We start from the raw sequence: 26240 nt of genomic DNA on the forward strand, positions 1-26240 counted from the left end.
GATCACACTTGCAACAAGTCAAGTCTAATAGAAAGGTTTCGAAATGGGGGATGGTTTTTTCTTACGGACCCTCAAACGATCAAATTATATGAGGATGTGATCGAAGTAATAGTTTAGAGAGAAGGTTGAGAGTAGAGAGAGAGAGAGAGTGAGTGAATTACTTATTACCAAGCATTCTTCAGAAGCTTCCTTATATCTTTTACTAATCATTTCATTGTCTATTCATACTGTCCCATTGGCCGCAAGCCCTCCACCTACCTGCCGTCAGCCATGGCCATCTCACCATGCTTTAGCGTGAGAGGTTTTATTGCATTTAATGTCTTTGCAGTCTCATTTAATGCATGGTGCGTGGGTTCAGTAACTCTGCATAATCTTTGTCTGCCACGTGGCTAACTTCTTGCTCGACACGCGTCTAGTTGGTACCAGGCCTTGACTGCCATGGGTTCTCTACTGGGCTTGGTGTTGGGCTTCATCTGTTTGGCTTTAACCAAATGACTGTTTGGGCAATTCAAGACAATCACGGGTTCAGCCTCCATGAGCCGCGCCCATCAATGTTTAATAAAAGACAAAGAAGAGAGTATGTTTAGAGCAAAGTATAATGGGAATAATGACTCCCTATTTAAATTATGAATTTACGTAGAAATTTAAAAAATAAAAAGAAATATATATATATCATTCATATTTACCTCACTCAAATTTTTACCCAAATCGATAATTCAAATGCAACCTAAAACTTTTGAATAATAAAAAATCCACATTTGGTCCTTGAAAATCCAAAAATTGAACTGCAACAAAGTTAATTTTTGATGCTTCCTAACCAACCACATCCACACGGAACCATCCAAGAAACCAACTGTGATAGGGACCCAGGACCTCACACACATTTGTGAGAGAGAAAGGAGAGAGGTAGAGAGGAAAACAAAATAAATAAATAAATAAATAAATAATAAGTGATCATAAATAAATCAATTAGAGGTTGTGGAATCACAAATTTTGAGAGTCCCACATATTATTTTCCAAGCAACCCCGCAAGGGGTATGTATTACCAGACGGGACTCAAAATTCCGAGTAATCAATGCGCTTTGCAGAATCAAACTGCACAAAGATATTTTTGACTTCTGATCCTAGTTTGGGATCTAATTAAAGAAAATAGAATTCAAAGGCTACTTTTATCAACGAGTGTCCTAGAAATATAGATTAACAAAACGTTAAATGGTTCTGAACTACCTTACAAAATCTTACTCGGTAATGATAGATGGACTTTGGTAATTGTAAACCATAAATGTTTATTCAGTAATGATTAAAAAATACTTCAATTTAGAAATAATATGCAGATTATTACTACTAATTGGAAGCAAATGCCAATAAACAATCTTACATTGTCTATGGTATAACAACGAACAGTGGAAAGCCCTGAGATTATACAGTTTGAGAAATCATGCTAAGCTTCTAAGCAGAGCTACAGATTATTCCAAACTCCCAATGACTAATTATCGACAACAAACTACAATTCTTCCAAAACTGCGCTAAATACTTATGCGTTACAAAATGACAGTTACACAACTTACCAAGGCTTAAAATATTAGTGAAGAGACAAAACACTAGGAACAAGGATACATAGCTTAGCTACCCAAGAGGAGTTGAGAAAGTTTCGAAAGAACTACGCTCTACTAAGTGTTGCAGCTTCATCTTGTTGAACCAGGAAAGGACCTTCTTCCCGTAAAGATTGGTGCGCATTGATGGAGCATTCATCCGGACTAAATTAACCAGAGCATTGCGGATAACTCCCTGCTCTTGCAAAATATAAAAATTAGGTTACATATGAACAAACAATGTAGACAAATTTTAAAGCTGAAACCAAACTTCTTATAATCAACTTATCATCATTTTAAAAAAAAAAAAAAACACTTGCATAATCCATGATAATTACAAGATCAAAGTTGTAACCAAGATGACTGAAATCATCTGATTGGGTTGATTTGCTGCCAGAGAGAAGCCTAATGGAAGTCCTTTCAATTATACAGAAATCTTGATGGAACACCTGAATTAAACACATATAATATGGAAATCAGGACATGACATTCTCTTTTACATTACGTGGTGATCAGTTGGACCTTTGATTAATTAATGTTTTACATTTCCTATGAAAAGTATGGTTTTGTCCCAAATGATGTTTGCAAGAAAACCTTTCTGGCAATGTATCTCGTGCATCAAAATTGCCCAGTCAGAAAAGGATATCTCCACTTTGGAAGCCAAAAAATATAGCCTATATTCCCCTCACTGTACAAGAAAAGTTTTTGGACCAAAGGAAATATAGTCCATGGTAGCATTTAGGCCATGTTTGTTTGGGCGGACTGGATTAGCATTCCCAAGACTCATAGTCCTAGGACTACGAATCCGTTGGATTATGTATCCTATCTTAACTAATAGTCAAGTTTAAAATAATTAATCCGTACTTCAATTGTTTAACCAAACATCGGATTAATAATTTTATTGGACTATTAAACATGACCTTAGGGTCTTAATTAGTATCTCCGCTGGACTTCCTTTGTATGTTTTAGCTAATGATATTTAGGTAATTTTCATAGTCACTGGGTTGGGTTGTAGTTTAGATCCATGGGCATGAATTATGTTTGGGTCGGATTTTGACAGGTTAAGGCCATTGCATCATATATATATAAGAAATTCAAAAATGGAGGCCTTATATAAGTGATGCAATAGCCTTAATAGATAGAGTTGAATATTAAATATTAATGAACTTATTTGGCCCTTGTGAAGGATAGTTACTCTTCTTCACCTTCTCTTACTTTTCCTTCTTCTCCATGCAAAATACTCATTACTATTCTCAGGGTACTAAGCCCTATAGTAGTTCCAATTTCGGTCCACCGTTTCCAATCTAGCTCAAACCAACCCTTAACCCTTCATCCACCCTTTGGCCATTGATTCCACACACCATATACTGTGACATAGCTGATACCCCTAGATTTCCATCCCCCTGTTTCTGAAATCCAGTTAGCTGCCACTCTGGAAACCCAACCTAATCCAATCCTATCCCTTTTGCGCACAAACCTTAATTCTTTTTTTCTAGATCGTTTCATCCTAAAGCTAACAACCTTTTTTTAATCCCATAAACACGGCACAAATAAATCCTTCTTCCTAGATTTCCGTCACCCTGTTTTTTTTTTTTTTTTTTTTCCTCTCCTACTGAAAAATTGGAAGATTAAAGAAAGGATTCGTTTGTAATTTGTTTTATTGGTCATGGTCTTACTCTAATTTATTAATTTCAGTGCCTGAAACCAAACAAGCTGAAATGACCTCAGTACTATAAAGTATCAAATGCCCCTTACGTATAAAACTGGAGCTGGCATTCAACCAAGTTGATTTTGGCCCAATTGTTAACCAAGTGCAATTGGTCACCTCATATTTCAAGTCACCACAAATATAGATAAATATATAGATAGATAGACATGTTTGCAACCAAATACTCAATCAGTTCCAAGAGCCAACATCTAAAGCGCTTCATGAGTTTGGTTCAGCCTTGCCAGTTTCATGTAAAACCAATAATTTCCTAGGCACATATGAAAAGAAGAGGAATATATACATCAGTATTCATCGGATGAGCTTACCTTAGAGACTGATAATGCTGATTGAATGACAAAGTTTCCAAAAGGATCCACTAGAAGCATACAAACATTTGGATTTCTGAGCAACTCCAATATAATCCGTGAGGATTGCTCTTCTCCTGATTCAGCCAAACATTTCTCCACAACATTACTAGCATACTTATTGCGGGACAGAGATACATAAGTCCCTTCAAGCTGTCGCAGAAGGTTAGTGGTGACTTCAGGTATCTTCAGTCCCAGTAACTGTTGCACCACATAGTTGCTACATGCAAAGTAGAATGGAAAGCATGTTAATTTTACATTGGAGTATGGTTGGGAATAAAGCATGAACAAGGTTTTATAGAAACAAACCCGAATTGATCTTCTGCTAGGTGAGGAGCATTTGCTATTATTTCAGACACAAGACGTTCTCTATATTCTCCCTGAGAGTTCTCCACAGACGATTGCATCACACAGCACCCACTTTTGTTGGTTGCAATTTCGAAGCAGTTATCTGCCATCACTTTGAGAAGATACTGCAAAGACAATGCGGTTTTTAAATAACTCATAGAGCAGAAACCAAACTCTCTAAGGCTTCTTATTGAATAAGGGAATACCAACGCCTGAACTGATTCAAGAGAACACTGACTACTATACTGAGAAAAACACAGGAAGATCCAGGCATTAATTACTTTATTTTTTATTTTTTAAAAAGACAAGGGAATCTTTCTTATCGCTTCATTGTAATCGTTTTTATTTTAGTTTTTAGTTTTTGAACATTCAAAAATGTATGAGTTAGAAAACACGTCTTCAAATTGTTTCCACTTTCTTGTGAACCCTAATTTCTGAAAAGTCAGATAACTATTCCCAAGAGTTCCCTGAAATTGGGTTATTTCAAGGAAATTTTCTCAAAAGCAATTTGTTTAAATGGTTTTTCCAAATATGTTTCCTTTCTTTCTTTCTTCCTTCTTCTTCTTCTTCTTCTTCTTCTGTTTTTTTTTATGTAGTTTCCTTTAATGTCATCATTTCCTCTCTTTTTAGACTGGAAAATAGGTTTAAGAAAAAATAGCACACAAAAGCAATGTTCTCTGGAATGAAAGAAAGGGATAATTTGTAGGAAGTGCTTGTGAAATAGCCCTCATTCACCAACAGTAAAAAATGTAATTATTAAGTAAAAAATGTAATTATTAGATAAAAAATAAAAATAAAGCTCATTGGTCACACTGATAAACTAGTTTCCATGATTCCATTTTCTGCTAACATAAATAAAAAGATCGTTTGTTTTTCCTCACCAAGGAAATACATAATCATGAACACAACTAAATGACTAACGCAAATGACGACTTTTACTTTCTTATGCCATATGGATTGAACGCATGGCATACATGTTGCCATATAGACTCTCAGTTCAAGTATGTTCAGTGTATTCCATAATGAATGGAATAAAATAGACTGCTTTGCTGCAGAAAAAAAGGCGACAAAATTAAGAGGTATGGAAGGAAAACAAACTTGCGATTCCATCAACTACTAATACGAGTGCAGGAATCCAACAACCCAAAACCTAGGTCCATTTGAATTCATTTCTTAATTCTTGTTTCTGCTTTACATTTCATTTCAAACTGACTTTGTAATCATTCAACCACTGTAGCAATCCTCAAAACACAAAAAATGGCCAAATCACTATTATTGTATGAAATATGTTGTATGTGTACGACAAAGAACAGAACTCCAAAACCAATAACACTTCATGGAAAGCTTGGATACAACCTTAAAGTTGCATAATGGCATTTGAATATGAAAGCTCACCATGTAGAATGAAATATCACTTGAATAATCATTATTTACATGCATACCTTTGCTTGCAACTGTAAAACTCTTGAAAGATTACCCATCGGATCCAAGCATCATGAACTCAGTATTAAAGAAGAATTAGCTCAAAACAAGAAAGAGGTTTACTAATATCAAATTGTGAGGAATCATACATTACAATTTACAAAAAACAAGGACCATGAAAACAAAGCATTTGTAATTGCAAACAAGAAAGTAGTAAACTGAATTATTGTTGACCTCTTTTACATAGCCAATACTTCAAAAAACCATGTATCATTTTCCCTATTTTATTTTCTTCTAAAATGTGTGACATCCGATGTTTACTAAACTTCAAATTCAAGAACTGCAGTTGATAACAAAAGAAAGTGATAGAGATCCAAATGATTAGTTACTTTATTAATTTACTCCATACGCCATTGAAAGATATCTTTTATTTATTTATGACAATGCATCGCCAACATCTGAACTTGGAGTTCAAATTACGACCATAACATACGACCATTCAAAACATACCTTTATTAAAAGGTAATCCTGACAGAACAAAACACAAAGTAGAAAACAATTGAAGACAAAGTACACAGGCACGAATCTCTTGGTTTGTATTGTTCTATGACGCATGGGTATTTCGAAAAACAAGCCGTACCCGTACCAGATACTTACCGGCAAGGTTCTAAAAAACGGTTGCGGTCGCCGTAATGGTGGCGGTGACGCGGTTGTGGTTGTGGGGTATAAAGGCTGTAGTGTAACGGTTGCGGTAACCGGAACCGTGAATTTTTTTATTTTTCGCACAATTTGAAAAAAACTTACCGATACGCATATTTTTTTTCCATGATCATATTTATTGGGTTAAAAATAAATTTTGATCAATTTTTATAAATTTTTAAGTATGATCCAATATATTTCATATTTTAAAATTACTATAAATTGAGTTTTTTACATTTTATTTTAATAATTAATGACTTTATATTTTACAAAAAATTAATCACTAACTATTATATATAAGATAAATAATGACAACAGTAAGAGAATAAATAGGAGCCTAAATATATATATATATACATATTTTAACCAAGCCAAATAGATAATGACCACACTTATTATTATTATTATTTTCAAACAATATATAGATAGACACAAAACAAAATGGTTTAGTGATAGCAGCTAAATACAATAGCATAGGTCTTATAGTTTCAACAAATCAATAACATGTTCTTCATCTTCCCTCTTCTCTCTCTCTCACTCTATCTCTTGCTCCTCTATTTTCTCTTTATCTTCCCTCTTCTCTCTATCTCTCTTCTCCCATTTTCAACTTTTTTTTGTGTGTTTTTTTGAAAGAAACAGTTTGGAACCGTTACGTAACGGTGCGTAACAGGCCGTTACGGCTGTTACGGCACCGTTACGACCGCTATGGCAGCCACTACGGCCGACACACCTGTGAATCTCAATCACACTGCAAAAGCGGCCGTAACGGGTGGCGGTAACCGCCAAAACCGTTACGTAACGGCGTTACGTAACGGTTGCGGCTGCTTTTTAAAACCTTGCTTACCGGTGTATGATACTTGTACCTAAATTTTTAGCGTACCCAAAAATACCCAGTATAACCCAAGCCGTACCGTATCTCAATTGAAAGAATATTTTCTTCTATTACAGAGATAAAATTTCTTTCACTAGACTTTTTTTTTAATTTTATTTTTAGTTTTATGATTAGTATGATTAGTATGATTTTAAAATTAAGCTATGATTTGTAAATTATTTAATATATTGACATTTAATTTTGATTTATACTTTACTTTTGGCATTAAATGTTAATTGTAGGTTGGATCTTAACAAATTAAATTATTTAATCAATTTTTGCATTACTCTAAATTAAAAATAAATATTTTTTTACATGCGTACCAAGCCGTACTCGTCCTCTACGTTTTTTAAATTTTATCATATCAACATACCCGTATCGTACTAGTACTCGTACCCGTGTTTCATAAGTATTGTTGTTATCAACAATGTTTTTAAAGTCGAATACATAACTTGAGACATTTTACCTTTCATGAGGCGAGGCGTAAGCCTTAAGGAGTCGAGGCACAAGCATTTAAAATTTAAAATTTTAATATTTAGTAAACAAATTAAATATTTTAAAATAATGAAAAAACTAAATAAAAAATAAATATATAGGTATAAATACTTTTCTCCGTAAGGCGTTGAACATCTCACTGCAGAGAATGAAACTTACCTTCATTGAAAGTGAAATTGACATTCTTAGCTTTAGTGATTGAGCTTCTCACTTAAGCATTAACTTAGTATTTTTTTTTTTTAATTGGTCATTTACTTACTTTTTTCTATAGAATATAGTCGCAAAAGGGGCTCTTTCTTATTTTTTTCCTTTTATGTTTAAACCATCTATTTACTAGGCTAAGTTTAACAAATGTCTAAACAAACCTTTTCAAATGCATGCTTCTCATATGCTTATGTGCAAAGGCATACAAAGCGCACCTAAGGCGCATGCCTCAGATTGTGATGCGCAAAACTTTGGGGAGTATAACCTAAAAATCAAAACTTTAATGCGTGAAGGCAAGGGGAGCATCAAGGCCAGACTCAGTAAATCCTTTTAAAACTTTAGTTATAAGACAACAATTACGAGAATTTGGATTAGACCATAAATTCCAAAAAATTGTATCATAGGACATGTTGCACACAAGTTTACACAATCATTAAAGTTCACCAACAAAAGCCAAACAGGAGAAAAAGAAAAACTCAACCTTTTTTTTTTAATTCTTTTAAAAAGTAAAGTCAAGCCACTCTATTGAGAAATTTTTTTTGCAACAGTGGAAAACTATATTGAAGTATCTAAAAACCATTCCATACACAACTAAAGTAACCTATATTCATGCACATGTACATACTTTATAGCTCGTTCCAAACTTGCAGTAGATTCTTTCAGAAACTTAAAGCTTAAACAGAAGAAAACAACTGATGAAGATTAAATATATAATTATCATGTCCACAGTTATTTCAGATTCAAATATAATAGATGGTTACCAAAATTCTTCATCCATAATGCAGTATTAGGTCTTAAAGATTATCCAAAATGGTGAAGCACCTAATCACAAAACTCGACTTCATCGTATGAATAAGTTCATGGGACAATAGGCACATATTAGTCCTGATTTCTCATTTACCATGTTGTCAACCATAACGGAATAAGCATACAAATAATATAATTCAGAAATGTGATGATGAAGATAAAAAGCTACAAACTGTATGGCCTTATGGGATGAAAAAACTAGATGCCTTGCAGTGCATAAGGGTTTCTATAGCAAATCCAATGAAATTTCTTTACATCACCTAAGATGATATTAAAAACCTGCCAGGAGTCCAACCTTCCAAGATTCGGCGCTGCTCAAGATCATATTGCAGCTTCTCTTAGCTCCGGGAACAATCAAACTAATTAAGTGCAAAAACCAACATAATTTAAACTTAAAAAGAGAATGCTGAGAAAGCTACTACAGAACTCCATGATTGGTTTTGAGCACACAAATCCACAACACACAGTTTTAGAAAGGCATCAATTCTGAGTAAAAGTTTTTGTGCCTGTCATGCTTCACGAAAGAATATCATTACAGGGTAGGGTGGACTTCAACAAGAAACTTGAATAATTACAAACAAAATGAAACAATAGCAATTATTAATTGAAACATATAACTATGTGAAGGTGTCTGAGTAATAGTATCATTTAAATTTCAGCATTATACAAGTATTATAGGTGCATAATCAACAAACAGGAAAGAACATTACCTTATTATCTTCAGTAGAGAAATTTGCCAAGCAATGCTGGATCACATGATAACCATTGGGGTCAGTGGCCAATGCTACTGCACCAGGGCATAGAGCTGAAATAACCAATGAAATTTGCTGTTGGCTAGTAATATGCTCCAACAACCTCTGTGCAGCTCGAGTTCTAGAACAAGAAGAATACCAATATAAATAATAACATTATCCCTCTCTCTAACTGCTGAAACACATTAACAATTTAACATGGTACATAACAGTCCTGTATTTGAACCCCACTATGTCCCTCATAATTAAAATGTTTACCCGTGTTTAGCCCACTTAAGAAAGAGCCTCGAGAAGCCTCAAGCCTCACTCCACACAAGACATAAGGGGGGTTACATGAAGGGCCGTGTTGAGAACATAAATATTAAAAAAAAGTTACATTGTCTCTAATTTAAGAAAGCAATTAGAACTAATAAAAAAGAATTCACTTCTGATTCATCTTGTAAAACAAATTTAATTAAGAATGAATGAACAACCAAAACCATACCCGTGCGGGCTGAGACAAATACTGATGAGTTGAAATTGAGACTTGGTGACAGAGAGAATAATGCGAGTCCTCTGTTTTTCATTGCAGACCTTCACAAGCTTCTGAATAAGGTAATTCCCAAATTGATCCCGCATTAACTCCCCTACATGGTCTATCACCTCGGACAAGAGGGCCTCAATTTCTTCCTCTTTTGGGTCCTCAAACTTTTTTTGCAGTAATCTACACCCGTGTTGATCTTTCGCCAAAGTAATTACATGTCTCCGCAAATCTTCCGAAGACAAGTAATCCAGATACTGGGGCGATTGATGCGAAATCTGAGTATACAAATTGGGCATCAAAACACTTGAACTATCAGAAGCATAACCATCAAAACGCTGATCAAAATCAGTAAAGAAACTGGGTCTGTTAGAACAGGGCAAAATTGGGAACTGAGAATTGAGTAGCTTTCCCAATTGTTTCTTGCGCTGCAAGAAAAACCCATTATTCTCTCGAGAAAACCAAGAAAGCGAATTCACCCCATCATCTGTGCGCCATGGCTCCCTCGCAGCCGTCCGATACGAACCAGTCGCCGCCGTCGGATTCCTGTGGGTCCCACCGAAACCCATATCGCCGCCATTCCCAACCTTCTGAAGCATCATCAACCTCTCCAACTCGTCATTGGACTGAAACGAAAGAGAAGACAAACCCTCGTTGACAATCGAATAATAAGACTCTGGGTCGTCGAGACTCGCCGGAAAAAGAGACGGTTGGCCGCGAGACACGGCGGCGGAGGAGGAGGAGGAGGAGGAGAGGCCGAGTTGAGAAAAAGCATCGTCTAGGAATAGGTTAGAAAAAGCATCGGATTGACCCACAAAACGACTTTGTGGGTTTGGGTCAGAAGACGGAGATTGATTTCGGCGTGGGTTCTGCATCTTTTTAGCCAAGGATTTTAGATAGAGAAAGAATGGTGGTGGAGGAGAGAGAGAGCGCGGCGATTGATGGGTTTTGATAGGGTTTTTTGATGGGAAGTTATGATTTTATTTGGCATTTTGATTGTTGAGATTGAAAATAAAGTGATTGGGGGTAGGAGATATATGTATATACATATAGAGAGATATAGATGAAAGAGATGGATACAGAAAGGGAACTTGGACTGAAGAGAGAGTGGGGGTGAGAGAGAGGGAGTTGATAGGCTGCATGCAGTTTATAGAAATTTTGACGGGACAACGCTTAGGTTAAGGTTACACTAATCAACCAGCCGTTTCAGTCTTTCACATTATTGCCCTTTTTTTTTAATTTTTTTATTTTATTTTTAAAGTCTCTTAGTAATTAATAACATTCAGTGTTTGGTTTGAGTTTTTTGAATTAAGTTTTTTAAAAATTTAATTTTTAGGTTTTCGTATTTTTTTATTTTTAATGAATATTTTAAAATTTTAAACATTTTTTATATTTTTTTAAATGCATCTTACTTAAATGTATCTAAAAAATAAAAAATATTTTAAAAATTTAATAAATACATAAAAATATAAAAAATATATCAAATTCTCGTATTTTTTTTTTGTATTTTTCGTATTTAGTAAATTTTTAAAAGATTTTTTCACAAATTTTTTACCTTTTAGGTATATTTATGTTAGGTATCTAAAAAGTTTAAAAAAATTACTTAAAATATTAAAAAAATTCAGTAAAAATAAAAAAATACGAAAAACAAGAAAGTAGAATTTTCTGAAAAGTGTTTTTGAAAAAACACAACCAAACAAGCTGATTAATTTTTTATAGTACATACTTATAAATAATTTAAAAAAAATTTAATTATAAATACACCTTTTGAGATTTTATTAAAATACAAATCACCTCCCGTAATTTTGAAAATTACATTCCATTTCTTGAAATTTTTAATTTCATAACAAATCGCCCCATTTATTAATGAATTATTAAATCAATTAATAGTTTTTAATGATGTTAAAAATATATTTTAATTAATAATTTAGGTAATTTTATTATTTATAGGAGAGTAATTATGAATTTTATTTTTTTAGTTAATTCTGTTAAATAAAAAATACTAACAATGAGGTATTTGTAATTTTTCAAACCATCGGAGGTAATTTGTACTTTAAGCAAATCTCAAAGGGTGCGTTTCTAATTTACTCAAAAAAATTACTATTTAAGATTGTTTTAAGTATGGTTTATAAGTTGATTTGTGTAAAAATGTAGAGAGGTAACATGATTCAAACAAGTAAATAAGCCAATAAGATTTTTTTAAATATTGCAAAAAAGAACAAGATTAAATTAAATTAAAGTCTTTGATATTCTTTAAAGGGAGATTTATTCTGAACCTTTTTTTTATACTTATTTTACAAATATTTTTATCTTAATTTCAATACTAAATAATGCTCTAGGATTGCTTGTAAATATTTGTCATTTTTATTTAATAATAATAGTCAAATTTGAACACTATTTGAGTATAAATTTTGAATACTGTCTGATGTATCATTATTATATTAAGAAAAATATTATGAATTATGAAAATTTACTTTGAAAGTTATCAAAAAGATAAGATGAATTGTGTCAATTTAAAGTTGATAGAATGTGAGTCACGTTTAAAGTTATTTTGATCCGTTGATGCACTATTTTAGCATTATTGATATATTAATAATAAAATTGGATTAACGTAATATTAACATAATATTATTTTCAATTGCATTTGCCATTCTTATTGCTTTCGTGTGGAGAAATAAATTAGTAGTTCTTGCTTTTAAATTTTGAAGAAATTACAAATTAGTGGAACAGTGAAAAAATATTTATATTTTCATATGCATGGTGTACGTCCTGGTTGGGCTTTGTACAAATTATTTGTGTGTGTAAGAGTTATATCATAAAAGATTTAATTTATAGTACAATTATTTTTTCAGTGTTCTCCTAATTTGTAATTTTTTCATAAATTTTAATAATGTATTATTTAATATCTCTCAAATTTGAAATAAAAGATGTTCTAATGACTTGTTGACTGTAGTTCAAGAGCAAGGATCCTCTAAAGTGATTTTTTCCTAAAGTTTCCTAGAGTGTGTGATTGTGTGGTTGAGATTTACTGGCAAGTCACATCAGAAAAATTGATGTGACTTGCCAGTAAATCTCAACCACACAATGTAGCACTTTAGAAAACTTTAGGAAAATTTCACTATAGAGGATCCTTGGTCGTAGTTCAATTCTCATTTAGCACAGAAGTAAGCATAGAAGTGGGCTATGCTAGTCATGTCAGCTACTTCTTTTGTTTCCACCTTTTTCGTACTGCTTCCTTCTTTGGCATTCTGTATCTTTTCTTTAACACAAAAAAATGTCTAAAGATTGTTCCTAACAGCTACTTTAAATCAAATAGTTCGCAGACCTGGCCATCTTCAAAGACCTGGTTCGTGTTATTTGTGTATGGATCACACATTTGGAACCAAGTTTTTAAACTTAGGTTGGATTTTGAAATTGTGAAGAGGAAAAGAAAGAGAGAAATTTAAAAAAGAAAGTTTAAAGCGTCAGATGATAAATAAAATGAAAGCGAAGAAAATTAAATAGTGCGTATAACAATGGAAAATTAGACTTTGCGTGATCAAAACGCTAAAGTATTTTTATGACATATTAGACAAACAAAATAGTTTGAAGAATGAGACTTCCACCATAAAAGAAAATTGGTACAACCTACTTATTAAAGTACTAACAAAATAAGAAGGAGAATTTTATGTCCTAAAAATCTCTCTCTCTCTCTCTATATTGATAATTCACTTTTCAATTATTTGATCATATAAAAGTTTGAGACAAGTAATGAAGATACCAAGGCAAAAAAATATAAATAACTATTGAGAGAGTGAGAGAGAGAGAGAGAGAGAAGGCTAAACAGGTTTTTGGGACAACAACATTGTAAAATCCATTTCATCAGAATCCCTTCTGAGTATATTAACTATTTCTGTTTGGCTACTACATCAGACATACCTACTTGTTACAGTGTATGAAGAACTAACCAGTTCATTCCACATCTACTTCAAACCAAACACATCACAGTGAAACTTTTACAATCGGCTTCTGGATCTATATTAATGCACTGTAATTAGAAAAAATTGTGGCAACCGAACGCTTCTTTTCCGAAACACCAGATGAAGAGCCTGTGTGCTGTTTGGCAAGAATTGGGAGCCTCTTCAATCCTAAATGAAAATTTGTTGGCTTAGTTCTTGGCATACTGATATCCATCTAAGTGTAGTAAGCTAAACCAGGAGGAACGCAGGCCACCGCCATATGAGATAAGATATAAAATAAACGCCACATACGCAGCAGTCCCCATGCAGGCCAGAAAACCAAACAATAGTCCATTAACCTCGGAAACGAAAAAATCCAGCAAAACATACCCGTTGATCGCTATCACCAGGGAAGCGATGGTCCACACGACCCTCTACAACACAAATCAACAAAAAGTATAAGGAAAAAAGAATAGTACGTACGTAGTTGTTTCCCACCATTTGACAGGAATTTAGCCAATATCTTAGATAATGACCTCAGTTTTTACAACCATAATACAAAGAAATTAGAAAAAGACAATTTAAAGAGGAAGAACAGGATTATGAACACACAAGTCACAACTGCCACAGTTTACTAATGCCTGGAAATCAAATGTACACCTAAGACAGATATGGTAGTATAATATGCTATAAATGAAGCCTAAGCATGATCTGTAGAAGCATACTAAATATTAGCACCTGGCGATATTATCCTTGGGGATATAAAATAACTTATCAGATGATTAATCAGTTAGGGACTAGGACATAATGATTCATAGTGAACCACAAATTGAATCGCATGATTCACACAATTTTTGATTCAACAGCATGATTCAAAGCATTTTAGTTGAAAGTTGCGTCGAATCACGAATTACACATTTTAACAACCATGCATATGAAATGATTATTCAGTTTGGGACTAGGACATGATGATGATGTTATGATCATATTAAGCAACTGCAACATGAGTCAGGAACACGGTGTTAGACACACAGATCCAACTACCTGTAGTAAACACCAACAACAGACAAATGGGTAATAATCAACTGAGGGTTCTCTTTCTCTTCATATTAAGCTTAGGGGCTTGTTATTACAAATCCAAAAGCACTAGGCTCTAGAGGGTCAGGCAGCAACTACAATAACTATTATGCATTGGAACACCAGCTTAGTGAAATTAGCATGTTACCTCCATAGCTGGTCCAATTTTGAAGACCCCCATGATCTGCTCATTGGACACCAAGGTAAAAAGAGGGATAAGTGCAAAAGGAATTTGCATAGACTGAAGCACATTAAGCCATTCATTCAGAACATCAAGTGAATCTTCTGATCTCTTAAAAAGAAGAGCTACAATTATAGTTGGCACAATTGCACAACTCCGTGATATCAATGACCTCAGCCATTTTTTTAAGCGAAGGTTAAGGAAACCTCCCATAATAAACTGTCCAGCATAAGTGCCGGTTATTGTGCTGCTTTGTCCAGCCACCAATAACCCAATGCCCCAAATATAAAGAATTGGTAACAATCCTTCACCATACTTTTCTTGAAGATACTGCCCTGCATTTCCTAGTCCTACGCTATCAGCTCGTTTAGAACCATAGAATCCCACAGCAAAGACAGATGTGACAAACAAGTTGATCACGAAGGAGACAAAAAGGGAAACCGAGGATTCAATTGAGTAGTAATTGAGAGCCTCTTGGACGCGACCAATCTTGTTAGGGTCAATTTTCCTCGACTGTACCAAAGCAGAATGCAAAAACACGTTGTGAGGTGTAATGACACAACCCACAATTCCCACAGCCTGTTGTATTGTTTTTGAGCTAAGTTTGGGAACCAAAAGACCTGCAAATGGAGATTGCATTATTGGGGGATGCAACTAAAATATACAGCATGAAATCAATGAATGGAAAATCGAAGCCAAATACAACTTTCTGACCTCTTAGTAGATCCTTTCCACTGGGCTTTGTGTCAACAAACATCCACGCAAATGAAATGGCCATCATTGAAATAAGAACAGCAAAAAACACTTCTAATTTCCTCACTCCGTAGTTCTCAAGAAATAAAAATAAGAAACTGTTCACATTGAGTGAAACAAAACAATGCTTGACAGATTGAGTTTCATTTCCAATATTAATTACAAAAAAGAAAAAGAAAATTAAAGAGAAAGCAACTTAGATAAATGAAGCATATGATTTTTTTTTTTTTTTAATCATTCCTACAATCAAAGAATGAATGTTGCTGTTTTGTAATCTGTAGTTTCTGTAATGAAATGACAAGAGAATGATTCATATCATAATTCAAATTTAACATGGTGAAATCCTGAGTTGAAAGTCGGACAAAAATCTTCTTCATTGGCTGATAATTGTAGTGTCCAAAAAGTATGAAATTTGATAAATAATTTGTCAACATTGTGTTATACATGCAAGAAAGACAAATTCAAAAGCAATAATGTTATGGCGATCGAATTTTAATATTAAATTTTGAAAACCATTAGATTCTTAATCTACATTGGTACAGGACATGGAAAATAAGCTCATTAACTAACTTACACATCAAATGGTATTTTAAATTCGATCACTATCACACTCACAGATAAATTATGTGTCAATCGTTTGGCAACATCACGTTTTAACTTAGAAGCTAAAAAATTATTAAAAAAATCAAAAAGCCAATAATGCATATCAAAGAGTCAAAAATTCTTTTTTCTTTTTACTTTTTACATATTTTTTTGTAAAAAATCAAAAAGTCATTCCAAACATAATAATTTTTTTTATATCGTGTTTTAAACAAAAAGCCAAAAGGCTACTAAAAAAATATATTTCTAAATGAGACTACCTTTCAGGTTTCAAACACACAGCATTCCTAAGAGCAACTATAATAGTGATTGTAATTTTTTGACAGTACTAAAATATTATCAACAATTCTATACCAATGATGCATTTGTCATTTCTTCTTTCATTTTTTCATGCAATAACATTTCTTGTGGGTCCTATTACAAAGAATAAAATAAAATTATAGACTAAAAGCTACATTTTAGGTCTCATTATAAAAAATTTATAGGGTGAATTTCAGTTTACCCTTATGATTTGAGCTGTATGCCGTTTACTCTTCTAATGTTTAGAAACGACTATATAATCCTATTTGTAAATTGAAATGTGCTGTTATCGTTAACGATTTAATCATTTGTTTGAAAGATAAAGTGCACTTTAACCTCCTGGGTTTTATTTCATGTGCGATTTACTCCGTTAAAATTTAAAAATGAGCAATAACCCCTTATGTTTGCCACGTGTTTTACACTTGCTGTTACGTTAGATGGAACATTTAATGGTATTTAACGGTATATTTCAACCCACAAATCTAGTGAGAGTTATATGATCATTTCCAAACGTTAACGAAATAAATCGGACATGGCCTAAATAAGGGATAAAGTGAAGTTTGCCCAAATTTATAAACAGAGCTATAGGCGATGGAAATTTTTTGAACTAATTCAAAATTGGGAATGGCTTCCCTCCGGTCTGTGATTGGACTGGAGGGTACTATTGAGCCCGTGAGGTCTACTACAGGTCCCGTTTCAATAATTCAAACTATTCAATGTGTAGAACTCGTTGAGTACTATATATCTATAAAAAAATTACGTTAATCACATATCGATAGCTATGTGATCAAATTAGATTTTTGTAACCCATTTATTTTTCACTGTCCATTTTTTTCATACAAAATTTATTTGATCACATAGCTATCGATATTCGATTAACGTGATTTTTTACAAATATATAGTGTTAAACGGATTGTGAACCCCCACGGGCATAACACTACCCTCCAGTCCGTGATTGGACTGGAGGGAAGCCATTCCCTTCAAAATTTTGGCAGGCATTGGAGTAGCTAGTTTCTCAGCAAACAAACAGAGGACAATCAAAACCAACTCGGAAACTGAAGAACCATGAACAAAATTTACCAGTCACAAGCAGTAATAAGAACACCAGCCCAAAGAGGGAAAAACCCATTGCTGAGAATCTTGATAGCAATTGCACTCCCAATCACCTCCTGAATATCAGCCCCAATCAACGCCACCTCCGTCGTCAACCACAACAACATCCTCGCCCAATACGGATACTCCTCCCTACACAGCTCCGCCAAGTGCCTCCCCGTCGCCACCCCCAACCTCGCCGACAACAGCTGTATCAACAACCCCACCGCCGTCGCCCACATCATCAGCCACAACAATGAGTACCCCGCGATCGCCCCCGCCTGCAGATCCCCCTCGATATTCCCCGGATCCAGGAACGCCGTGCACATCAGCAGCCCAGGACCCGTGAACTCCCACATCTTCTTCCACGTGAACGGCGGCGCCACCAGGTCGTCGTCGTCGTCGCCCCCGCCGCTCGCCTCCACGTCGACGGGGAAGATTCTGCCTCTGGGTGCCGGCGGCGACGGTGGTTCAGACAAGAGATAGTCGGCTTCTTCGTCATTTTTGGCCGCGCCGCCGCCGCCGCCGTCTTCCCGTGGAGGAGGAGCATTCATTGTATGATTTTCACTATTTTTGTTTTTTTCATCTACTAATAATTTTCTGGGTAAGAAATTAAATTTTGACTCTTGACCATAGTAGTGATTGTGTTGAATTGCATGAAGGAATGAAGATTGAAAAATCTCAGGATATGGTTTATCATGCTAGATTGGCTCCTTGATTTTTGCTAAAATTGCAGTGGACTTGAAAGATGCATGAAATTATTGAAAAGGGGATTTGATTTGAGTGAGAGAATAAGCAATGGAGGAAATAGTTTTAATTTTTTTGGATCCAAGAAAAGGATTGCATGCAATGATGATAGCCCAAAAAAACAGTTTAACCATTAGATAAAAATGCCTAATTTAAGAACCTTGTATGTGGTGAAAATTCATTTTAGAGTAGATATCACAACCATGAAAAATAAATAAAATTAAATTAAATTAAAAAAAAAATTGTATAAGCACACTCAAATTTTAAACCCTTGTTTCAAAAATAAAATATAATTAACAACCACCACTTTAAGGTATCTCAGAGCATCTCTAAGGGGATAGCTAAAAAAAATTTGTTAAGCATTTTAGTCAATGGTGCTGTTTGGTGTACCTTTTAAAATAGATTATAGATTATAACTTAACAGATTATAAATTATGACTTTAATCAGAAGTTATGTAACTCTAATTTTGAGCTCCAATTGGCTGATTATTGGGATAACTACTTTATCATCCTACCTTTTTACTAGCTACAATTAAAGAGCCCCATAGGCTCTCCAAATTAATGTATGTATATGTTTTGGATTTTTGTATATTTATGTCTTGGATTTGGGATTTTATATATTTTATATATGTATATATGTATGTACTATGTAGCAAATTTATATGTTCTTTCAATTCTATTTAATAAATTACTGAGTAGCTTATTTTGTATTTTTTTTCTCCTCATTTTACAAGTTTTGTATGCTTGTATGGGCAAATTTATTATTATTGCAAATTTACATTAGTAAAATATCAACAATTAGTATTTTTTGTTAAAAATTAATTAAATTAGTTTGAATGATTAGCTAAAAGTAATTAGGTAAAATAAAGAGTGTACTTTTTTCGTATTTTAACTAGTGAAAAGTAGAGAGTGTGGTTGGAGTTGCTCTCATGAGACGTTCTAACAATAATGTTAGGTATGTCTTGGCAAATAGAGAAATAAATCATATTTGTTTGAAATTTCTTGATAGACATACAAAAATTCAGCACTGATTCAGTGCTCTAAATTGGTAGTACTAATGCCAGTTCTAATGAGTTGACAGTACAAAAAAAAAAAAACAAACAAACAAACAAACAAAGGCCAAACTATCATATCAGTGATGGAATTCACATGGTGTGCCACGTCATTAGTAGTCTTCAATTAGTGGCTTGGAGCATTTTTCACAAAAATTTTAGGATTTATTACATTTATACTACTAAATTATTTTTCAAATTATTTATTTGGTTCATAAATTATTTATTTAGTTCATCACATCAATAATGGGATCCACATTGTGTCTATTAGATCCCTAAATATATAAAATCAAAGTTTATTTGGTCTCTAAACTATCAATTGAATCGATTAAATCCCTAAAGTATTTAATTCAAATTTATTTAGTCCTTAATAGGATTACAAAAATAAATTTCCTTTATAACGGTGGGGTAATTATTCTTAAATTTCCTTTCCAGATTTTGTTTATAATTTCTAATTGACTGTTTTTAAACTTTTCGCTAAGTTTTTTTTATATTACTTAATTATTGTATTATTTTGTTCTATTATTATTTCTAATGAAGTGTTATCATTTAAATTATCTAATTCTACTTCTTCAATATATCTAAAATTTATATAATTTATTGACAAGATTAAGAAGCTAGACTCTAATATTAATTTAAAAACATAAGAAAATAAAAGCACTTGTTACCGACAAAATAAAAATTTAAGATTTTTGTATAATAAAATATTAATTGGGCAAGTGTTTTACTAATTTATAATACTTATGGAAATAGATTTTATTTTTATAATCTTTTTAGGGATTAAATAGGTTTGAATTAAATATTTTAGGAACTTAGAGCATCCACAATGGATGCGTTAGTGATTGTGTTAGTATCAGGTGTTAGTTTTTGTCCCGCCAAAAACATTGTTGGGTGCTACAATGGGTGTGTTAGAGCATCCACAATGGATACGTTAGTGAGTGTGTTAGTGTCAGGTGTTAGTTTTTGGCTAGTCAAAAATGTTGGAACAATCTTCTGTGTAAATAAAATAACTAGAAATAAATTCAAACAAAATAAATAAATAACATACCGGATTTATTTTGTCGAACCAAATAAAATTACAAGACCAAGTCGAGTGTGTGACACTCTGTCCTTAAGACAGATTCGCCCCGCTACGGTGCTTACGGTTGAATGGCGTCTATCTCCCAGGATACAATGATCTTCACAAATTTATAGAAGCACTTCAAATAAATTTGTTCGGCGAACCAAACCTTGTGTTCTAATACTCTCTTTTACTTTTTCCTAAACTAGAATGAAGATCAAAATGTAAGATAAAATCTGGACAAACAAAAAGGAACAAATTATCACTAATTTTTGGATCCTAGAACTGCTGGAAAAATTTGTATTTATAGACAACCAAAAATTGGTCCGAACAGGCACCACTTTATAAGTGAAAAAGGTGCACACCAAACATTAATCAATGCACTCAACAATTGAATGGTGGTTTGACCGTTAGTGCAACTGCTCCAAATTTATTACATAAACTATATGAATATATATATATATATATATATTAAATCATTTGAATATATATATATTCAAATAAGAACTAAGCATTAACGGTCTTCTGATCATTCTAATACTTCATCTGACTACCAATCCCCTAGTGATGATTCTGATGATAATATTAATATAGGCTGTAATGATGTTTGTTGTAAACCCGTTAAACAAATTACTGTTCTCACCAAAACTACTCAAGAAGAATCTGCTTTAATCGATCTAATTAGTAAATTAGATGATCCCAAGTTAAAACAAAAATATACGGATAAATTAAAATCCTTATTAATCCATTCAGATTCCAAACCCAAGTTTGATAAACCAATAATCAGCCTATCCAAAACCTTAGAAAGATTTAAAAATAAACACAAGGAAGTTACCTTACAAGATTTACAACAAGAAATCAATCAGATTAAACAAACAATTAAAGAATTACAACATAAAGATAAAAAACTTGAAGATGAAATTATTACTTTAAAAATTGATAAAAGTTTAGATAATTTCCAAACTAATGAACACGAATCCCCACATGAATCTGAACATGAATCTGATCCTACTCATCCTGATAATTTGATATTTGATAACCGCTCACACCATTCTCACTCCAACAATCCTGAAGAAAAACGATTAAGTTTAATTAATAAACTTTACATTCAAAAGTGGTATTCTAAAATCAAAATAATTGTTAATGATTTTGAATTAGAATTAATTGCCTTGATTGATACTGGTGCTGATTTAAATTGTATACAAGAAGGTTTACTTCCTACTACATATTATGAAAAATGTCAAGAAAAATTAACTTCTGCTAATGGTACTAAAATGCATATCAAATATAAATTACCAAAAGTACATGTTTGCCAAGACAATGTATGTTTCAAAACCTCTTTTGTTTTAGTCACTAACATGACTGATAAAATCATTTTAGGTTCCCCATTTATTTATTTATTATATCCCTTTACTACATCCAGTACAGGCATCACTACACATGTTTTAGGACAACCTGTTACATTCAAATTTTTATCTCCTCCTGAACTATTACACTTAAACCAATTAAAAGATTGTTCTATTTTTCATCAAATTAACCGCCTAACTAGACATTTAAAATTTCAAGATGATGTTTTAAATCAAAAATTCTTACTTCGTGTTGATTGCAAATCTGCCAAATTTATTTTAGAAAAAGATGTTCAAAATCTTGCTAGTAAGCAAATTTTTGCCGTTGGCAAGCTATTTTAAGTATTTTTGATTTTGATATTACCTATATACCTGGTTGTCAAAATTCCCTACCTGATTTTCTTACCCGGGAATTTTTACAGGGGGGTAAGGGATGACTACACCATTTACTGCTTACCATAAATCCCGAATTACCTATTTCAAAACCCTTATTAAACAGCTTACCCATCGCATTCACCGCCTCAAATCAGCTAAACCCACTACCAAAAGAGCCCAATACATCAATTACCACCAAATTCTAGCTCGCCGCAATTTACTTGCTCACAACTACAATTGTTTACATCGTCATCAAGATTATCTTGATCTCCTTTCTGGTTGCTAATTACTGTTTATTATTTCACAGATGTCTCGTCCAAGGCCTCCTTCCAAGGCTTTGGCCTCCTCTTCCACTAAACCAAATCAACTCATTGTCCCTCCTCCTTTGGAGTCAGTTTCCCCCTCTTATTCACTTGACCTCATTAACCGTTACCAGACCCTTGGTACTATTCAACGCCCTGATTATTCATCTGCATTGGCCTCTGATCCTTTTGTATCTAGCCAATCGGTTTCAGTTACTCCATTCCCAGTTAACCCTATTAAATCATCTCGGTCTGAATATACCAATTCACATGTTACCAACCTGTTCTATAAAGAACCCAGTCACCCAAGAAATCAAACCATCAATGACATTGCTAAATTCCATTTTGGCTCTGGATGCCATTTCACCCTTTCCCATCCAGAGAAAACCCTAGCCTATTACAAGGATATTTTAATCAACCATCATTCCATCTTAATCAAGCCAATTCAGGATCGCACCTATGCCTATAAGGTCCTCTACCATTCACTTTATATTCACCACATTTTTCTGAGATGGTGGTCTCACTATGGCGCCATTTCAGCTATCCTTCCTGATGATCTCAAAAATATAATTCATTATTTCAACTCTGTTTACCCATTTTCTGCTCACCAGAAGCAATTTCCCTTATTACTCATATTCATTGCCAAATACAAGATTCCATGGATATTCAAATGGAATTATGGGATTGATGATAATATTATCATCCGCCAACACACAGTTAAATGGTGGGATAAATTCAATGTTCCCAGAATTCTTGAAATTGTTCCAGCAGAATTTCCACCTGATCAATATGCTCCAACTCCTGCTCTTGCTCAAGCCCAGTAGAACCCAACTGCTGCAATCACTCAAGGAAGCCAGCCCAGTCTTCCTCCAGTCAACCTTGGCAGCCCCTCATCTAGTGGCTCCAAGCCCAAATCAACAAAATCAAAGTCCAAAGCTGTTGCTGCTCAACCAGCCCAATCCAAGTCCAAAGTACAGTCCAAAGTCAAGGCAAAGCCTATTCCACCTCCTTAGCCCAAAGGTAAATCCAAAAGTAAAGCCCAATCATCCAAAGCAGACATGATCCAGTTAGCCCATCAACTGTTGAATCAAGCTAAAGCTCAATCCACCGATTCAGATAGTTCAGACGGGTCAGCCCAGATCCATTCCTCTGAAGAATCAACCAATCAGTATTCAGGACCCGAATTTCAAGATGCTCAGGATCCATTTGTTTAAATCAACCTTGGATTCCATATAGATACAAATTAGCTTCAATCAATACTCTTTTGAGAAAAGTTGCCAATTTGTATTTATATTGATTCCATAATTCACCGAAAGTGATGAATAGTACAAGTTACTGTTCACTTTTACTGTTCACTGTCACTATTCACCCAGTCAACTTTTGTTGAAAGCTGTTCAAATATTCAATGAATCCACCGAAAGCACCCGACAGCATCTACTTTTCACATGCTCGGCCAGCTGCTTTCAGAAGTCACATGTTTACTGTGTTGCTTTTATTTCTTTATATTGTAATCAATTGGAAGGATTCAGGCATTCTTCAATTTTCTTCTCCAATTCTGTTGTAAGAAAAACCAGAGTGTTTTGAGAGCCTTACCAGTTGCTTCGTTGTACCTATTTAAGATCCTTGCAGTTGCTACAATTGTAATTGTAAGTTATTTTTTTATTTAAAATGTTTTGATGAAATTAATAAATGCTTAGTTCTGATCTGATGTTTTGATTTCATAATCCATGTTGTTTTGATTTCATAATCCATTTTGTCTTCATTCTACTTACTGCTTCCGCCATTTTGGTATTAATAAATGCTTAGTTCTGATCTGATGTTTTGATTTCATAATCCATGTTGTTTTGATTTCATAATCCATTTTGTCTTCATTCTACTTACTGCTTGAATATATATATATATATATATTAAACAAATTGAATAGTTTAATAAATAAATGAAAAGGTACAAATTTTAGAAAACCACTTAGGAATCTAAGAATTAAATTAAATTCTAAAATTACACATTTTAAAAAACCACTTAGGAACTCAAAATTTGAATTTAGAATTAAATTAAATTCCCACATTAATTTTTATTGAAAAAATTCAAAAGAATTTTATCTAAAAAAAAATTAATGTTAAACCCGAAAATGACGTCATCTTCCCATTCACTCATAAATGGTTTTGACGTTCCGTCTTCACCACTTCACCTCTTCGGACCCACCCCAAAAGACGTTTGGGGTCCACCCAAATTGGGTTAAAAAGAATGCCTATATAAAACCATTTTTTCCAACAATCCCCCACATGAATGGAAGTTGACGGAGAGAAAAATGCAACAACATGATCTAATCAGAGAGTACAGAAATTGGAAATATTCTGCAAAGGATAGGTAGCTTTTGGCTTTGAACCTTCCTTTGTGAGACACTATCGGATTTACTAGCTAACCAGTGAACATGATGTCTTGAACTGTTCAGCCGTTTGTGTAAACCAAGACAATAGAACTCACACAGTATATCTCCAGACACAGTTTAGTTCTCACTATTGTGTTCATTTTGGCCCTGAACAACCTGGTCTTCATAAGTGCTTTAGAGAATTGTAGCCCTTCACAAATCTCATAGAACCGGCCCAGTTCACACTCATATAGGTGATTCTTATGAAAAATATCCTGCCATACTCCACTAGGTTTACCTAGATATAAGAATCATTAAAAGTATTACTTAACCTAAATCGCTGCAGACATCACTTATTTCATCATAGAAATGGGTAGGAGGTGGACTCCACAGTGATCCTTCTGAGTCAATCACAACTCAGTTGTCCCTTTGAACCTAGATCTTGGGATCTCCAGTCAACTAGGTTGGGTTGCCGTTGTGGTAACTCTTATTTAATAGGCTTTAGTCCCATTCCCCTCGATGAATTCTCAACTAACTCTCTTGCTAACCCTTTGGTTAGTGGATCCGCTATGTTGTCTTTAGACTTAACATATTCTATGGAAATAATTCCATTAGAGAGTAGTTGTCTTACGGTGTTATGTCGACGACGAATGTGTCGTGACTTACCGTTATACATATGACTCTGTGCTCTACCAATTGCTGATTGACTATCACAATGTATGCATATAGCAGGCACCGGTTTTGGCCATATTGGAATATCTTCAAGGAAGTGGCGAAGCCATTCTGCCTCTTCCCCTGTTTTGTCTAAAGCTATGAATTCAGATTCCATAGTAGACCTAGCAATACAAGTCTGTTTGGAAGATTTCCAAGATACAGCCGCTCCACCAAGAGTAAAGACATACCCACTGGTGGACTTCGAGTCTCTAGTATCCGATATCCAATTTGCATCACAGTATCCTTCAAGTACTGCTGGATATCTAGTATAGTTAAGCCCAATATTACGAGTAAATCGGAGATATCTTAGAACCCTTATCATTGCTTTCCAGTGTTCTACTCCCGGATTACTCGTATATCTACTTAATTTACTTACTGCATAAGCTATATCTGGGCGAGTGCAGTTCATCAAGTACATTAAGCTTCCAATAATTTGGGCATACTCTAATTGAGAAATACTTTCCTGTACATTCTTAGAAAGATACAAATTAACATCTACAGGAGTTCTAGCAAGATGATCATCATCTTTGCTGAATTTGTCGAGTATTTTCT

General features: G+C 33.8%; 2 protein-coding genes across 2 annotated transcripts; both read right to left on the minus strand.

Annotated features, from left to right (window-relative positions):
* Positions 1-1333: 1333 nt before the first annotated feature.
* LOC114300548 (pumilio homolog 12) lies at positions 1334-10822 on the minus strand. The gene is made up of 5 exons (XM_028245413.2): positions 9748-10822; positions 9222-9384; positions 3975-4138; positions 3627-3885; positions 1334-1788 (listed from the first exon to the last, which is right to left on the minus strand). The coding sequence occupies exons 1-5, from the start codon at positions 10656-10658 to the stop codon at positions 1627-1629; spliced, it is 1659 nt and encodes a 552-aa protein (XP_028101214.2). The 5' UTR covers positions 10659-10822; the 3' UTR covers positions 1334-1626.
* Positions 10823-13657: 2835 nt separating this feature from the next.
* LOC114288832 (metal transporter Nramp3.2-like) lies at positions 13658-18556 on the minus strand. The gene is made up of 4 exons (XM_028232426.2): positions 17713-18556; positions 15694-15830; positions 14947-15599; positions 13658-14155 (listed from the first exon to the last, which is right to left on the minus strand). Exons 1-4 carry the CDS (start codon positions 18276-18278, stop codon positions 13931-13933), a joined length of 1581 nt encoding a protein of 526 aa, XP_028088227.2. The 5' UTR covers positions 18279-18556; the 3' UTR covers positions 13658-13930.
* Positions 18557-26240: the final 7684 nt, after the last annotated feature.

Source organism: Camellia sinensis, chromosome 3 (assembly GCF_055761805.1).
Source record: "Camellia sinensis isolate YWXY chromosome 3, ASM5576180v1, whole genome shotgun sequence".
Taxonomy (NCBI): domain Eukaryota; kingdom Viridiplantae; phylum Streptophyta; class Magnoliopsida; order Ericales; family Theaceae; genus Camellia; species Camellia sinensis.

Bases quoted from the DNA above. Each gene is read 5' to 3' on its own strand.
- LOC114300548 (XM_028245413.2), bottom strand. From the start codon at position 10,658: ATGCAGAACCCACGCCGAAATCAATCTCCGTCTTCTGACCCAAACCCA. The intron at 4,139-9,221 runs GTAATGTTCTTT...TTGTCTTTGCAG, and splicing joins TCTCTACTGAAGATAATAAG to TATCTTCTCAAAGTGATGGC. The intron at 1,789-3,626 runs GTAAGCTCATCC...TTGCAAGAGCAG, and splicing joins CAGCATTATCAGTCTCTAAG to GGAGTTATCCGCAATGCTCT.
- LOC114288832 (XM_028232426.2), bottom strand. From the start codon at position 18,278: ATGAATGCTCCTCCTCCACGGGAAGACGGCGGCGGCGGCGGCGCGGCC. The intron at 15,600-15,693 runs GTCAGAAAGTTG...CTCCATTTGCAG, and splicing joins TGGAAAGGATCTACTAAGAG to GTCTTTTGGTTCCCAAACTT. The intron at 14,156-14,946 runs GTAACATGCTAA...TTTGTGTTGTAG, and splicing joins AAATTGGACCAGCTATGGAG to AGGGTCGTGTGGACCATCGC.